Source organism: Eublepharis macularius, chromosome 5, assembly GCF_028583425.1.
Source record: "Eublepharis macularius isolate TG4126 chromosome 5, MPM_Emac_v1.0, whole genome shotgun sequence".
NCBI lineage: Eukaryota > Metazoa > Chordata > Lepidosauria > Squamata > Eublepharidae > Eublepharis > Eublepharis macularius.
Window position 1 is genome coordinate 2,314,298 of NC_072794.1, and position 17,363 is coordinate 2,331,660.

The 17,363-nt window shown below is 46.3% G+C and overlaps 1 protein-coding gene across 2 annotated transcripts in view; it reads right to left on the minus strand.

The window, feature by feature from the left end:
• The window catches only part of LOC129330876 (lysine-specific demethylase 4B-like), a 62,825-nt gene that overhangs the window by 15,843 nt on the left and 29,619 nt on the right, over window positions 1-17,363 (minus strand). For both annotated transcript variants that reach the window (XM_054981128.1, XM_054981129.1), the window contains exon 2: window positions 290-457. In XM_054981128.1, coding sequence (XP_054837103.1) covers window positions 290-430 — 141 coding nt within the window. In that variant the 5' untranslated portion in view covers window positions 431-457. The remainder of the gene's footprint in view (window positions 1-289; window positions 458-17,363) is intronic.

Below are 17,363 nucleotides of genomic sequence, written 5' to 3' on the forward strand. Positions count from 1 at the left end.
AAGCTATCGGAAGTCACAGAACAAACTGCAGATTAAGTGTGTTAATTGACAGCGCAACATGTGCTTTATTCATGCAGGTGAAATTAGTGTCTGTTTTGACAAAGGTGGATAATATTGTTGCAGAATCATGGAGGAAATGAGCACCACAGTTGGCAAGTAGGAAATAATGGCTGGCTACCAATCCCAGCTCCAGCACGCAGCCTGGACTCTCAGCCCCATTATTAAAATTGGTCCCACATGTCAGTTTGCAGGCCCAAACCATGCTCTAGACCAACCAGCAAAAACTCACCTTAGCAAGTCCTGCCCTGTGAGCTCCCTGGGATTCGATGTAAGCAATGTACTTTCCAAATTCCCGGAACTCCTCTATCGTTGGACGAAAAGTCATGATTTTGCAGCTGGGGTTTTGAGGGCTTGGGCTTTCGGACCCCATTTTGCCAATGAGGTTTTAGGGTTCACACTGTGAAAAACAACAGAAAGGAGATGATTTGAAGAAGAATCCACATTTTCTATTAATTTATTTTCAGCTTTAAAACACAACTGGGACTTAAAAATAAACTCAAGGAAGAAGGCCACGACAACAACACGTGACTACCATGGGGCCAGCGCTACCTTGTGCTTGCCCCCCCCCCCTCAAGGAAATGTGTGAATGAAAACACCCTCAGCAAGGGACGGGACACACAGTAGTTGCTCCAGGGATCATGCCAACTCCACCAAAAACCACTAATCATGAAACAATGTCTCTACCATCCTCATGACAGGCAGAGGGAGACACCTAAATAGCTCACACTGGTACAACCATTCCCCTCAGCCCTCCCACACACCCCGAAGCTGCCACAGGCGCATATGCTGAACAGACCATGCATCCGCCAATGAAAGGAGCGTTATGGATATACTCCACTGAGCTCTGCAGGCTTTCCTGGCAACCCCTCAAAAGCTCACTGAGTTAAGACAACCATTTCTCAATCAGGAATCGTGGCTTCAGATCCCACTAAGGGGAATGCAGGCAAGAAGGCAAAATTCGTATTTTGGCCAGCAATGAGCAGAGCAGAAAGAAACAGAAGAGGCCACAATAGAAGCTACAACTCACACTCAGTAGCAATCCTCTAACCACACACTCAGCAAGCCACCAAGGAACAAGACATTGTATAGGACAATGGTCAGCAACCTTTTGGGTACAGTAGTCCACAAGTCCAAATTTACTTGGCAAAGAGCTGGCCCAAAGCTTTTTGGTGCCCAAGGCAAACTACGACCATGGTTCCCATCTAGTCCCATCTTCTACAGTGGCCAACCAGATGTTCTTCAGAAACCTACAAACATCACACAAAGGCGCCCCCAAGCAAGTGGCATTTCGATGTACACAGCCTTTACCACCAATGAAGGTTACATTCTAGCCTCTGGCCACCCTCTCCTTCTCCATTACTTCCTCTAATCCCCCCAAAGATACTAAGAAACTTGCTCTAGTAACCATCAAGGTATATTTTACATGATCCTTTTTCAATCAACATGCACACGCAGTGAAGAATACCAACTACTGTATGACATGGAAAATATTGTTTCCAGGGTCAGAGCTTGGTTTCCAAAATACAGGTCAAGGCCTTCGCCTCCAATTAAGCACTAAAGTTGATTCTTCTAGGAGCCACTTCACACATGAGGAATTTCTTACAGATATTTTATTCTATGTAGGAAAATGTGTATACCCATCATTTGTATTCAACTTCATGTTTTGCTTAGTGAGATAACACAACTGGTTGCATTCATCACAAATGAAAGCATGTACTCTCTACAAAGCAGAAATATCAATAAAGGTAAATCCAATGGCCTAGTTTTCAACTTCAGTACAAAGCTAGGGGTTTGGTGTTGTACAAACTGTGAAAGCAACCTTAATTTCCATCTAAGCTAGAAGATGTGGCTCTTTTACCACTGGGTAAGAACCACTCTGCGTGGGAGGGCAGGTACTACCCAACAGCTGTCTGCTCACAACTGCTTAATGCTGAACATTATGCCACTTTTGACCTCCTTTAGCGTGGCTGAAGCACAGACTTCTCTTTCTCCAGATGGAGAGTCAGCCCCCAAGGCTCCCCCAAAGGTCAAGTACCTGAGGGGGGGGGTCTCCTCTCTGTCCTCTCTTCCTCCTCTGTCCTCAGCTGGGCAACAGCCACAGTTTGAGGAGATGTGCTGGGGATGCACAAAGATAGTAGATGAAGGGGTTGGTGACAAGAGGCTCTGAGCCTTTTCCCCAGCAAGCAGAGGGCATCACCAAGACGGAGCCTCTTTCGCTCATTCTCTGGCTTTTCTACAGTGGGCTGAACAGCTCCTGTCCACTCTCCAGCCTTTTTCCCCCTTCTTGCAAATAGCACCATAAAAGTTACCTGTTGCTGGACAGCTTTCTTGCCTCATTACAGTTACAAAGGGAGTGAGAAGCAAGAATGTGAGAAGCTAGCAAGGAGGAGGAAGAGAAAAAGAGAGCCATGCAAAGGGCAGCCATTAAGGAGGGCTGGCCTGTGACTCACTTTTGGCCGCCAATCCAGAGATATAGGGCATTAGGAGTCCTCCAGCTGCCCTACCACCAACACAAGCCACATACACCAGGGCAAGGAGAACAGAAGGGGCATAGCACGGTTGGAAGGCACAGGCATAACATACCCAACAAGGAAGCCCAGAAAAGAGTCCTAGGCAAAGCTGAGATTGAGCCCTATTGAAGAGAATCCCTTGGGATAGGCTGCTCATGCTGACTGCCAGTCAGTCCTCCACACACCTCATTTTGGGGGGTCCCATGAAGCTTCTCCCTGCTGCATCCAGGGGCTCATTGCCCACTCCCTTTCACCCAGCAACCATCGCACTCCATCCCCGCCCTCCCCCATGCAGGCTGCAGCAATGGGTTGGGTTGAGCAGTGTGCCAATGTCAGCGGAGATAGATAATGAGCAGGGACTGGGCATCAATCCCTATCTGTTAAACCCCAATCACTCCTTTATTTCACAAAGTGGCTTTCCACTGAGTTCCCATCACTAAAGCCGCCTTCGGTGTGTTCTAAAATGCATCTGACATGAGGCCACTGTTGTTCTCTTAATTTTAGAATTCAATCCTAAGTAAGTTACAGGCATACCAGGAGGTCTTTGATTGAACATAAAGGGATGCAGAAATAAAGAAGGGATGTCCCACCAGAATTTTTCAGCGTTAAGTTGCTTGGTACCAAATTCTAAACCACGTAATGATAGTTGGGGGGATATTCTGTGATGGAGGGACACACCTTGAATGATCTTCCCACATTACCACCACTGCTAGGGCCTGCTGTTTCTATCGATCTCAGGATCACTTTCTTTCTTTCTGCATCAGGAAGAGATTTTAAAAAAAACTCTTCCCTCATCACCTTCCAGGAAGTACTACCACAGTCAAGGAACTCATCAGCTCAATACTCTCCTCCAATTCCACAGGCCAGCCCACGCAAATTCTCCTGCCTATGTTCATTTGCCCAAAGCTCCACTGCATTTAGAAAAGTTGGATTGGAACCTTCCCCACCTCTTGCAGGTGCCTTATGTGAGGCTCCAGAGCAAGTCAAACAAGCAGAACAAGGAGAGATATGGAAGAGATTTGCCTTTCATGCTACCCATTCTGAACTGCATGCTTGACAGAGGAGGCAGCTGTCTGGTGCCAAAGAAGAGTGTTGGGGGAAGAAGGGGACAGGAAACCGATGAGGAAGGAGTAGTGCAGTGGCTTCTATTTCTAAGTTTTAAAAATACTTTGCCAAATTCATAAAATGAGAATACTCCTACAGAATAACAACATGTGCATGTACTGCATTCGTTGATGGAATATCTGAAGTTAAATTAATTTACTGCAATATTGACAACATTTACAAATTCTTGGATAGGGTTAGTGGTCAGACTTGCCCTCACAATATTAAGAAGGCTTCTGAATATGGCTATGCCACAAGCCCTTTCTCTGCATGTGTTTCAAGCACAAAATACTGCCCAAGCAGGCAGATATATGGAAGCCAGATCCTGGGCAGGGGACAGAACGTTGCTAGCATGTGAGACGTCAGGAGGGACCAGCTCTCAGCCCCCACACCCAAGATGTGCAAAGATCCTAAGACAAAGGCTCTTCCAAGAGTTCCTGAATTAATCACCTTAACACAGCCCACCAATCTTCCCTTGTCCACTCTCCTATTCTCAGATGACTCAGGGCTCTGATAGCCTTGCCCACCCATACATCGCAAGTTATCACTCATTGTTGATAACTTCAGTTCCTCCAAGGAAGACTTTATCAAATCTTGCCAGTTCATTGTCCTGCCCCGGAGACAGCTTCCCAGTCCTTTGTCTCACCTCAGGAACAACCATTAAGTCATTGTTTTGGGGCAGGAGATGCAATCTTGCCCCAGGGTACGTTCTACGGAAGAACTGGACTACTTCTCCGCCATAGGTGCGTGCATGCCCTCGGATCCAGCATCCACCCTCGAACCTCCACCTGAGCTCTTCCACCTTGACGCACTGGTCGCTCAATGCTCTCGCTCCCAGACACCCTCTTCTGGATGATCCCTCAAACTCTATCCAATTTTCACCACTGCTTTCTAGTTAGCCCCAAATGTGTGTTGTGTGTGTCTTTGCATGCTGTTAGATCTTTATTATTTTCAATTTTAAAAACCCTTTTTGATTGAAACATCTGTCTGGTCATTAAAAGAGTTCTCTAGCTGGGACAATCCTCATATAGATAGGTGGAGATCCCAAAGTTACCTGCCTCTTGCTGCCTCTCCTTGTATGCTAATTCCTCCAACTCACAAGGAGACCTCCTCATTGAGTAACAATAGAACTTGAACTGGGAGTGTACAGTTGTTAGTTACCAAATACTAACTGTCAGGGTCGGGCGGGGCTGCGTGCGCCGGCGAGGTTGGGGTAGCCGTCGTGGCCTCCCCCGAATGGGTCCGCCTCCTTCCCTGACGCCAGCCGCCGGGTTGGCCAAGCTCTCCCTGCCTGAGGTAGGCGAGTGCTCCTCCCCAATAGGCCTCAGAACTGGGGCAGGCGCCGGGCCTGGCTGCCCTTGGCGCCTTGGGACAGCTGTCTCTTCACTGCAGTTACAGACTGGTCCACTTGCCCTCATACACTCCTCCTCGGCCTGGGTTCTGGAGCCCTCCTTTATTCCTCCCCCTATTCCCAGCTCCACCCCTGCTCCAAGGAGCCTGCCCCCAGGGCCAGGCCCACCACCTGGAACAGGTGGGGCCAGAGGCCAGGGCTCTGCCCCGCCCCATGCCATGCTTCCCTCCACCTGGCTGTTTCCCCCTGTCCTGTGCGCTCGTCCACCCCGTTTCCCCTCAGGCCCAATCACCACCCCCCTCCCATGCAGCGGGGGCGGGCCCGCCCATGGTTTCAGCGTCCCGGGTAGGGGTGTTCTCGGCGCGGCCGCAGGCAGCGCTGGCCGGGCCCGCCGCACCCCGGGGTGCCCGGAGGCCATGCCGCGCCGCAGCGCCTGCGCTACCGCACCGCAGCCCATCCCAGGGCCGCCGCGGCCGTCGCCGCCCTGGCAGCCAGGAGCGCCGGGCAGGGCCTCCATTGCTCCTGCTGCCACCACAGCCGCCTTTGCTTCTGCCGCGACCGTCTCCACCGCCACCGCGGCCATCTCTGCCGCCGCCTCCTCTTTGGCCGCCCCCAGCCCGGCCCTGCCGAGGTGAGAGGGGCCAGGGGGGACCCGAGGGGGGGGGCGTTCGCCTGGGGGCCGCGGGCGGGCGCCAGACGCTAACATTTTCTTCATATATGTTCAGGCAGTACATATTCATCTTCAACATACATATTAGACAGCACGTAATTCCTTTTCCATTCAGTTTGGAAAGGAAGACAGCTTTAAAGAGATACCTCCATCTCCAGACCATTCAGTGAGGCCTATGGCACAGGCTGCCACTGAAATTAATTTCTTTAGTTCTCCATTTCATTATCCACTATCATATACAAATAAGAAAAAACCCAAACGTTTTCTTTAACCGCTGGAGCAGAGCACCAATGCCAAGACAATCTAAAAGAATCATCAAAGCTTGAGCCTGCAATGGCTGGAATTTTAAAAGGCCTACAAATTCCAAGATGTTAATGTTTCTTTCAGATTTCCAACAGGAGTCTCCTTCACCTAGGTATACTGGCCTGAAGGGTTTTTTCCTTGAAGAACTTTGTAGATGAAACTGCCATAATTAATATTTGCGTAAGAACTCTGGCTATGAAGAGCAATTTTATGTTAACGTGTTATGCGCTCTACGTACCAAGAGAGGGCAGCAAAGGACTTTGGGATTATAGCACTGAGGCTAGCATGAGCAGCCAGTCCAAGGGCAATGAACCACTAAAACTATTTGCATAAGAGAAAGGAGCCCCTTCCCCCACACCCTGAACAACCCATAGGTTACAGAGGGAACAGGGCATCATCAAGAAAGGCAAAACGGGCAATGAGCCTTCCTTCCTTCTTTCTGTCCTCTGTAAGAGTTTCTCTATTTTTACCCATCAATGAGGGCATCATCCCCTTTACTTCCATTTCCTCCTCACGTAGCTGCAGAATATCTTTTTGTTGTGACGAGCCTCCCTGGCCAGTCTCAGGTCATTCTGAACTTTGACCCCTCTGATGACTTCCATACAGCACCCAGCTAGACCTAGATACTCTTCTTTAGATGCATTTTCATTCCTTCCTTTTCTTGAACATCTCCTTTTTCTTCCTTAGCTTATCACAGAGCTCTCTGTTCATCCACATTGGCTTCTCAGATCCTCTACCACATTTCCAACTTACTGATAGCTTGAGCCTGCAAGAGATCTTCCCCTACGAGGAAAGGCTGAGGGCCTTGGGAATGTTTAGTTTGGAGAAGAGGAGGTTGAGGGGGGACATGATTGCTCTCTTTAAGTATTTGAAAGGCTGTCATTGGGAGGAGGGCAAGGAGATATTCCAGTTGGCAGCAGAGGGTAGGACTCGAAACAACGGGCTTAAATTACATGCACAAAGGTACCGGCTGGATATTAGGAAGAACTTTTTCACCGTCAGAGTAGTTCAAAAGTGGAATCAGCTGCCTAGGGAGGTGGTGAGCTCCCCCTCACTGGCAGTTTTCAAGAAGAGGCTGGATGAATACTTGTCAGGGATGCTTTAGGCTCATCCTGCACTGGGCAGGGGGTTGGACTAGAAGGCCTGTATGGCCTCTTCCAACTCTGTAATTCTGTGATTCTGTTAATATCAAGTCCAGTAGGGCCGAGCCCGTCACTTCCTCCACTTTATTTGAGAAAGCAAGTTTTTGGCCAGGCAGATCAGGAAGTTCCATGACTCTGGGCATGTAGCAGAGTTGGTCTCCCAGCACACATCAGGAAAGCTGAAGTCTCCCATAGCTACAAGGTCATGTTTCCTCGATACCTTATTAAGCTGCTCACGGAGGGTAGAATCCAACTCATCTCCTTGGTCAGGTGGCCTGTAGCAGACCCCAACCACAATCCTGTTTGTCCTTCCCTTCCTATATTCACCCAGACACTTTCTACTGGGTTCAAAATCAAAAAGAGTCCAGTAGCACCTTTAAGACTAACCAATTTTATTGTAGCATAAGCTTTCGAGAATCAAGTTCTCTTCTTCAGATGCATGATACAGAGACTGGTCAAATATAGAAGAGGAGGGAGGAGAAGGGGAGGAGAGAGAAGAGGCAATTAGGGGGGGGGAGGGGGAGGGTGCAACCAAAACATTCCTTTGCTAGTATATGTAAACATCACCTTTTGGTGTGTGGATCAGTTGGCTTCAAAGGAGTTTGCCCTGTTAGTTTGTAGCAGCCAAACAGCTAGACCATCCAATTCCAATGCAGTATGAGCCTTCTATAACCACAGCTCTCCTTGCCAGATGCATCTGACAAAGAGATCTGTGGTCCCCGAAAGCCCACGCCAGGTGCCACTGAGCTCCCCCAGACCCCACCTCTGTAAAGGAAATCTGTTATCTGTGATAATGTGATAACCATTCATAGTCCCTATTCAGTCCCAGCTTGTCAGAGTCAAATCTGCATATGAATTCCAGTTCAGCAGCCTCCCATTGGATTTTGTTTTTGAAAGGTTTCTGTTGAACTACAGCGACCTTTAAGTCTTTGATGGAATGTCCTGGTAGATTGAAGTGTTCTCCCACTGGTTTCTGGATGTTGCCATTTCTAATGTCAGATTTGTGTCCATTTATTCTTTTGCGTAGAGGTTGGCTGGTTTGTCCAATGTACAGAGCAGAAGGACATTGTTGGCACATGAGGGCATATATCAGATTGGAGGATGAGCAGCTGTAAGAGCCAGAGACAGTGTAGTTGATGCCATTGGGTCCTGTAATTGTATTCCCTGGGTAGATATAGGGGCAGAGCTGGCATCTGGGTCTGTTGCAGGGCCTGGTCCCTGTGCTGGTGACTCTGCTGGCCGATTCATGGTTGTGAGTGAGAAGTCATTTAAGGTTGGGGGGCTGTCTGTAGGCAAGGAAAGGTCTTCCACCCAGGGCTTCTGAGAGAGAGGTATCATTTTCCAGGATGGGTTGTAGCTCACTGATGATACGTTGGATGGGTTTGAGCTGGGAGCTATAGGTGACAACCAGTGGTGTTCTGTTGTTAGTTCCTTTAGGTTTGTCCTGGAGCAGACTGTTTCTGGGTACTAGTCTGGCCCTGTTGATTTGTTTCTTCACTTCATTTGGTGGGTACTGTAGTCCCAAAAATGCTTGTTGTAAATCTCTTAAGTGTGAGTCTCGGTCGAGAGCAATGGAGCAGATACGGTTGTAACATAAGGCTTGGCTGTAGACAATAGACCGAGTGGTATGTTTAGGGTGGTAGCTGGAGGCATGTAGATATGAGTATCGGTCTGTTGGTTTCCGGTGTAAGGTGGTATTTATCCGTCCATTATGTAGTTGTACAGCGGTGTCCAGGAAGTGTACCTGTTATGTAGAGTGGTCCAGGCTTAGGTTGATAGTAGGGTGAAAGTTATTGAAGTCCTGATGAAATCTCTCAAGAGCTTCCTTCCCATGGGTCCAAATGACTGGGTTGTTACTCTCCTCTTCCAGTATTTCCTGACAATCAAGCCCTTTCCTCTCCACTCCACCTCCTCTACAACACTTCTTCTTCTTCTTGAATAACTCATACCCATCCACTACAGTATTCTACTCATAGGAATCATCCCACCACGTCTCTGTGATGCCTACTAAGTCATATCTTTCTGCCTATGTTAGTAGATCAAGTTCCTCCTCCTTATTGCCCAAGCTTTGAGCACCGGAAGCCTTGCAACATTCCCCCCCTTTGGCCTGGCCTTCCCAGGTAAGCCTGTTATTTGCTCATCATCCCTGAAATCCCTATGCCAAGTTGTCTCCCTTCCCGAGATGTCAGTTTAAAGCCCGCCTGATCAACTACCCCAGGTCCTTTCCCAAATACATTCTTCCCTATCCTTGACAGATGAAGTCCATCAAGTATGTGGGCCATCTTCAAGAAAATGTAATCCATGTTCCCAGAATTCAAATAGCTCCTGCCAGCACCATAAACACAGCCAGTGGTTCACTTCCACAATCTTCTGTTTCCATTGCATTCCTCTTCCTCTGACAGGCAGGATCGAAGAGAATACCACCTGTGCCTCCATTCCTTTCAGTTACCTCCCGAGGATTTCAGCCCTAATGTGTTCATGGCCATATCATTTGTTCCTACACGGACCATCACAAATGAGTAATCGTCTGTTGGTCTGACTAGCTTGACCATCCAGTCTGCGATATCCTTGATCTTCACACGGCTAGCAACACACCTCTCAGGCCATGGGGTCAGGCCTGGACACATGACATCCCATACCTCTCAGCAAAGAGTCACCAATCACCAAGACTTTTCTTTTCGTTCTAATGTTATTTGTTTGTATCTCCATGGTGTCCCTACTTGTTCTTTCAGATCCTTCTTGTTGTACATCTGCCAGTGATTCTGTCACACCAGCAAGGGCCTGGAATCTATTTCTCTAGTGGCACTGAATGCTGTCTTGCTCTGCGCCTTCCGGCTCGTGCTGTCAATCTCTGAGGAAGTTCAATCAGAAAATACTCTGTTTTTATTGTCTCTTCCACCCCTCTCCTCATCCCTTCGCAGGGCAGGAAGACTTGTTGATGAAATCCTCTCGCTCCTTTAATCTCTTGAAGGGTACCAATCTGCTCCTCCAGGCCCTTTTTTCTTCTAGTAATACTACTAGCTTGTACTTATGACAAATGAAGTCCATCTTGTCCTCAGAAAGGAAGACAACTGCCAAATAATCCATTTGCTACTTAAAAAAACTGTCCATCAACAAAAGTGATGTGGAAAATGGCGTGCCTGAGAGAGCAGTAAGCAGACCAGCTCCAGGTTTTCTTAGGTAACTCTGGCACTCTGAATCCTTTGCAGTCTGGTTTCAGGCCAGACTACAGGATGAGTGAGAAAGGCAGACTAGAAATTGACAAATTCAAGGGGGGAGGTGGGGAGTCCCCTATTTTCCCCTGAGGACTCCCCTCTCCCAAGCATTGGGAAATTTGGAGACAACATTTAAAAAACCCTCATATGAAATACGTTTTTCTTCTTTAAAATGAGTAAAATACTTTTAAAGATGAAATTTACTCATTCAAAATATATAGCATGAAAAGTGACGACTCCCACCGCCCCCCCCCCCAAACACACACACACTGGAGCATGAAAACCTTTTTCTCCTTTTGGAATAAGTGAATTTTTTAACACAAGGTTTTACTGAATGAAAATATATAGTATGAAAAACGTCTGAAGACTTTTTTTTCAATTTTTCCAATGCAGATATTGGGAGCTTTGCTGTCATTCCCCCCCCCCCCATGAAATTAGCGAAACTTGCTAAGAGGGCATAGGGTGCAGCAATTTGTAGCTATCTGTTACTTTAGTATGGGATATTTTTGTAATTTTCCTTGTAGAAAACTAAGGCATTTATACTATTACATTCCATAAATATATAAATTATCACAAGTTGATGTGCCAAGTTCTACATGATGCACTTCATGCTGTTACAGCAGCATGTTTGATAGGAAAGGAAATGTTGCACTTTTTTCCACAGAAGTATTGCACAGGAGACCCCACCCACCCACCCACCCACGGCTTCAAAAATTCTGGAAATTTTACATGTCTGGCCTACTTTACCTTTTAAGATAATACAAAGATCTCTTTTTAAAAACATGCAAGATTGGTTGGCCTGCCACAGGATACCAACTCTAGGCAAGAGACTACCAACCTCTAGAACCAGGCCAGTATAACTTCAGCTGCTAACAGGAGCTTGCTGGTCTGATTTGCAAAATGCAAGTGTTTTACATCTCTCCATCTTCTGACAAAAATACATTCCTACCCATTGTATCTAATCTCACTCTGACAAGACATCATGATAAAAAGCAGGAAGAAAACTCAGGATTCAAGCTTGTTGAAGGTCTTCAAAGCTATCTCAGTGCTGTAGAAGAAAAGACTGAGTAGGCGAGTTGGAGAAAACTGGTGGTGGTGGTACTGGTTGTTAACTATGGAAGCCACTGCCTGGCAGAGGAGGAGAAAAGTCAGCCTTCACACTTCTCTCTAACTCTAATTATAAAAAAACAGCAGAGGGGGCCAATGTACAGTCTGGGTAAACAGAAACACACAGGTGCAAAACTAGTGGCCCAAGAGGATGCAGTTGAATCTGCTGCTCTTTAGCTTAGTCTTGTTGCTTTTCATTGCTTCTCTGCGTTGGCTGTTGCCAGATGCCCGGGGGCGGAGGGCGGGGAATCTGTTGAAAGCTGGGGGACAAATACTTAAAATAAAATCTTGAGTGTGTTAGTATGCTTTATCAGGGCACTCTTTTCTGGACTTACAGTGAGGTGCTGCTTAATGCAACCATAGCTGGTAAAGAAGTTGAAAAGACAAACTGTTCAAGTACATCAATCACTATGATAGAAACTTTGGCCAGCGAAAGAGTTTTTACCTTGAGTTTAAGACCCAAGCTTGGGCATCAGGCAAATGCCTCTAGGGAGGGCATCACACAACTGGGCCTCACCTGTGGTAGCTTCAAGGGGTGGGGACACTCTGACACGTACAGGCAGGTTCATATGGGTCTAGGTGGCCCTAAGAAGGCAGTTTTACAATCCTTACGCCTTCTTAGAGCAGGTATAAAGCTGATGCAGGAGGAAAAGCAAAAAGGGTTTTTTTAAAAAAAACTGTGACAAAGAATAAGAAATCTTTACTGGAATATAGTCCCACTGTGTGTACCCCATGCATCTGATGTCAGCGCTAAAGAGCTCTCAGACGCAAGACTCCTTTGAAGTCTTTTGCTTTCCTGAAATGACCCACCCAGCCCCTTTAATCTCATCAAGTGGCCCTTGATGAGATCACAAGCACCTGACAACACAGAGCCATTTTATTTTGCTTTAGTTACACTTTGAAGTATGTCAGCAGTTTACGTCTCGATTCAGGAAGACCAAGGTTGACTGGTATAGGCAAATAAGTGCAGGGTTTGTTTTTACTAAGCAGCTGGAGATGAAAAGTGGAGGAAGACCAAGTGGTAGGGCAGTACTATGAACCTCTGCCGAGAGATGCTTGCTTGCACTCTCTCTTTGCAGTATATTTCACCCCTCCCATTTGTGTTACAGCCAAGCTACAAAAAGCATCTGTAGCAACTGATCAAAATGGCCACTTGTTTATCATGGACATCGTCAAACTAAGGTAACAGGATATTGCTGAACTACTGGTCAATGAGGCAGTTACTTTAGATTAACAGCAAAAAAAGGAAGCAAACAAGCAAAAAAAAATGAAGCAGTAGCAAAACGGTCATGTATTGACACACTCTAGTTTTTATATGCAAGAAAAACCTTCCTAAAATGTGTACACAGATAGCAAGTTAGGGTGACGCAGGCGGACTGGGCTTTCTTGCAAGGTAACACTGCAGACAATAGCAGAAAGCAATAGGCTGGAGAATGCATGGAAGCTTCTTTATGGAATTCAGCAACATTTCCCCATGAAAATGGGAAATCAAAAGCAAACACACTCAACCCTCCATTGATCCTAGAAATATCGGAGCATCCCCCTCCCCGCTTGCTCCCATCACACGCACCCCTTCCACATGCCAGGAGATCAGAAGCAGTCCTCAGGCTGGGCCGTGTCCTCCCTCCCTGGCCACATACACACACCTCTAAAGCAACATCCCTGGGATCTGCCCTTACACCGAGGACAACAGGGCAAGTTTAGTCCCAAAGCACATCAGCTCTCTGTTCAGAACTTACCTTCTTTACGTGTGGCAATGGTGCAGGGCTGGGGGGAGCCCTTGATCCTGAGAGCTGCTCCCAACCTCAACACGCTGGCCTTTTTTCATTTGCTTCCCCCATTTCACATCTAAATATATTTCATACCATATTAAAACTGACATCTGTTTTGGCCCTTCTTATAAAGGGAATGGATCTCTCTCTTCAAAGGCCATCTTTTCTGTAAATCACAATGTTTGGCAAGAAACCCAGACAGTGTCAGAGTTTAAGGAGAAAAGACCACACTCCATAGCCACACTGGAAAAAAACCTGAAGGCAATTTCCAGAATTGCAGTTTCAAATTCCACATAAGGAAGTAGCCAAAAATATTAGACGGTCTGAACATCTGAAACGCCAGATCCAAGCATAATTCTTTTCTAAAATACTTCAAACGCCCATCCTTCAGGTATCTAACAGCCACTTCCCTAGGGCTTTGAAAATCACCATGCCAGAAGTGGCCCCATAACTTTTGCTCTGAAACTTAGTTTCGGGTTGAGTTCTCCTAGTAGGTACACAGAAAACAAACGTGGCTTCTAATTCCATGAATTGCACAGTTTCACCTCTAAACCCGACACGGGTTCAGGACAGTTCATGCCCACGGAAAGATCCAGCACTAGTATCAACACAGGCATAAAAGGATGAATGGGATTAGGGCAAGTGCCCCAGGGCAATTTCCTGGGCCCTTCATCTTATTCCAGCCCTGCAAAAAGTGACAATCCTGCAGGGATACTTTGCAATCTACAACTTCTCCTGTCAAGGTCAAACATTTTAAACATGGAACCTACAAGAAGAAAGGCGTTTCTGTTCCAAGAAACCAGAGGGTTACGTTATAGGCAGGCATGTGGCTATTGCTGTATAACTGCATAAACTCACTGTTGTCCCCGGTGCATCAAATTTTGCTTCAGAGCACCGAATATAGAAGTTACTACCACTTGCATCAAGAAGAATAAAAATCTCAGGTGTCATATTGTGCCTAAATGACGGCCTTTGGCCATATACAATTAAACCTGCTGCTGCTGCTGCTGCTGCTGCTGCAGCCACCGCCTAAACGAAACTCCTCGTGCCTTCTCAGTCCCCTCAAACTAGCTAGCTTGCCAACCCGTTCGTTTACGTTCCCTGGAAGTCATTCCGCCTCTTCTCCTGCACTCCTACCTAACAAATGCAGTTTGAATAGGTGACGTTTGTGTTCTGCACCTGTTCATTAGCTTAACCAAACTACAATGCATCAGTTCATGAATTCACTGCAAGGTCCAGACAAGGCCTCAAAAAGTCAGTGCAACAGTAAGCATGGTGCAAATTCAAGCTAAAGACTGTCCTAAATTTTTGCTGGTTGAGCAACCAACAATTAGTTCTCTCTTGTGGCTCATTCGTTTTTGTTTAGGCATAACAAGGTTTCATTAAATTACTGGTAGCTATCCCTCTTTTGGTGGAAGCATACTACTTTCAAGAACATAATCCAACCAGACCACTGGATACTCACCGTGAAGGGTCCTTCGGGTCCTTCTCCTCTGGGGAAAGAAGGACATCTTGATGAGTAATTCCCACCCTCCATTCAGGGAGGAAGGAACGAGTTTTCAACTTCCTGTCCTCCTAAAGCTATTCTGGCTATGAACTGGGACAAGTTCATAGCCAGAATAGCTGGAAACAAAGACTATTCGATATAGAGAGACGGACTAATCTGGCCAGATACCTGGCCTTTGCAGCTCCCGAGCAAACTAGATTTTGTCTGGCTCCCCCTGCTTATTTAACCCATATTGAGGATCATAAGCTCAGGAGAGCTTTGACAGGTGCTAGGTGCTCAGCACTTCCCTCGGAAGTGCTAGAGGGTCGGTATAAGGGGATCCCACTGGCGCAGAGGATGTGCCAGTGTGACGCAGGGGAAGCTGAAACCATAGAGCACATGTTTTTTTAGGTGCCCCTGGTATCAGTTTACACGCGCCAAATATATTTCACCCCTAATAAAGGCATGGCCAGGCCGGTCGGAATCAAACTGTATCACGTACTTGTTATCTGATGAATCCCAGACTACTACTGCTAAGGCAGACAAATTCTGTGCCGCTTGCTACATAACCCGAAAGGTAGCATAAATGCTGTTACGTTTGCTAATGGATGAGGTTTCAAGTCTCTCCTTTAGGTATTTTAACACTTTCATAGGTATTACCTACTTTTTTATCCGTACATAGTTTATTGTATAATTTTTAGCTAGTTTTTATCTTTTGTAATTATCTATTTTATCTATTTTATGCTCTTTTCAACTTTTAGTGGGATGCTATACTGGCACAGTGCTGTAATAATAAACTTGACTGACTGACTTCCTGTCTTCCTACTGGGAGTCACCCTTTCTTTCAGTTTTGGCAACTCCGAAAGCAGTTATAGCATCATAATTATGAATACGGGACTGTAGAATTAAATAACAAGGAGAAAGGTAAGTAACAAACATGTTAAGGGGAAACAACAGGACAGGAAGTGAATTTGTCAGGCAGAAGAGAGTGAAAAGACAATGACTTTGGGAGGGGCAAGATGTCCTCCTTCCCTCAGAGAAGGAGGACCCTTCACGATGAGTATTCAATGGTCCATTCTCTCTCTGAGGCAGAGGACATCTTGATGGGAACTCCCAGAGCAGTATCCCTATTTTTGGGGTGGGTCATTGTCATCTGGTTGTAAGATATGTTGTAATACTCTTATGCCAAACGCTGCATCAGCCGAGTCACAAATGTTCAGCTTACAGTGTTTAACAAAGGTAGAAACAGATGACCAAGTAGCTGCCTTGCAAATCTCTTAACTGTAGCATGTCTTTCAAATGCTGCGCTGGTTGCAGCACTTCGTATTGAGTGAGTAGTAATCCTAGCCGGTGTGTCTAGTTTTTGAATTTTGTGTGCTTCGACGATGCATGCCTTGAGGTTACTGCTAATGGCAGATTTAGACATCCTCATTCTTTTATTCGGTGAGGAAATAGAGATAAATAAGGAAGCAGTTTTCCAGATTTGCTCTGTTCTATAAAGAAATGCTTTCTGAATAAGTCTGATGTCCAGAGTATGCCACATTTCTTCTTTGAGATGAAAAGTATTTGGTCAACTGATAGCAGACATCATTCCAGTGATCTGTGGGAGAAATCACTTTTGGTATGAAGGTAGAATCTGTTCTCAGGACCACTTTGTCTTTGTGTAAGATATGTAGCTCAAGCTAATTTACAGGTACTCGGTTCCAATACCCTTCTTGCAGACGTAACTGCGGTAAGGAACAAAGGCCTCAGCCATTTAAAGAGGAATTTCATTGATAGGCTCTCAAAGGGGTGTCTGGTAACAGCAGACAGAACTGTATGCAATTTCCAAGTCAGAAATTGGTGAACCTGTGGCAGATCCTTCAGAGTAGCACACCAGAAGGAGCTACGTATGTGAGGTGTCTGGACTGACTCAGACACTAGTAGCGTGGCAGAGCTGTGTAAGACTGACCTGACATCTTAATCTTGAGGCTCTGAGACTTAGGAAGTACAGAATGGGTCTGCTTTTGGGTTTCATGACGTTAACCCCTTTTTCTTTGGCATCTCCTGAGAAGGCTTTCTATGATGCATTATATATCCTGTTAGTGGACTGTCTCCTAAAGGCCAGTAGCATGTTGGTTACTTCTTGAGAAAAACCTAGCCAAGAGAGGGAGTCTCGCTCACTCTCCATGCGGTAAAATGTAGCTATTCCAGATGTGGATGCAGAACTTGGCATTGCTGGAGCATATCCAGAGATACTGGAGAAGTCAGTGGTAGAAGTGTTGACAGCTGTTGAAGAGCAGAGAGCTGTGGGAGCTGGGGCCAGTAGGGTGCTACCACTATGATTTCTGCTTTTTGGTTTGTTTGTTTTTGTTCTCTTATCTTCCTGATTAGCTTCAGGAGACTCAGAGCAGTTGGAAGGCAAACAGCAGAATGCATGGCCACCGTGATGTCAACGCATCAGTTACTTTGGCCTCAGGATGGAAGCACTTGGTGAAATACCTGTCCACTTAACTGGTCGACATACTGTTGTTCTGATTAGAATGTGTTTGTCTAGTATTCATGGTCTGAAGTGTAGTAGGGCTAGACAAATTGTCCGAAGCTCCAGTAGGTTGACAGAGGGTCTCATCTCATTGCTGGACTCTCAACCTTGCACTGGTGGAT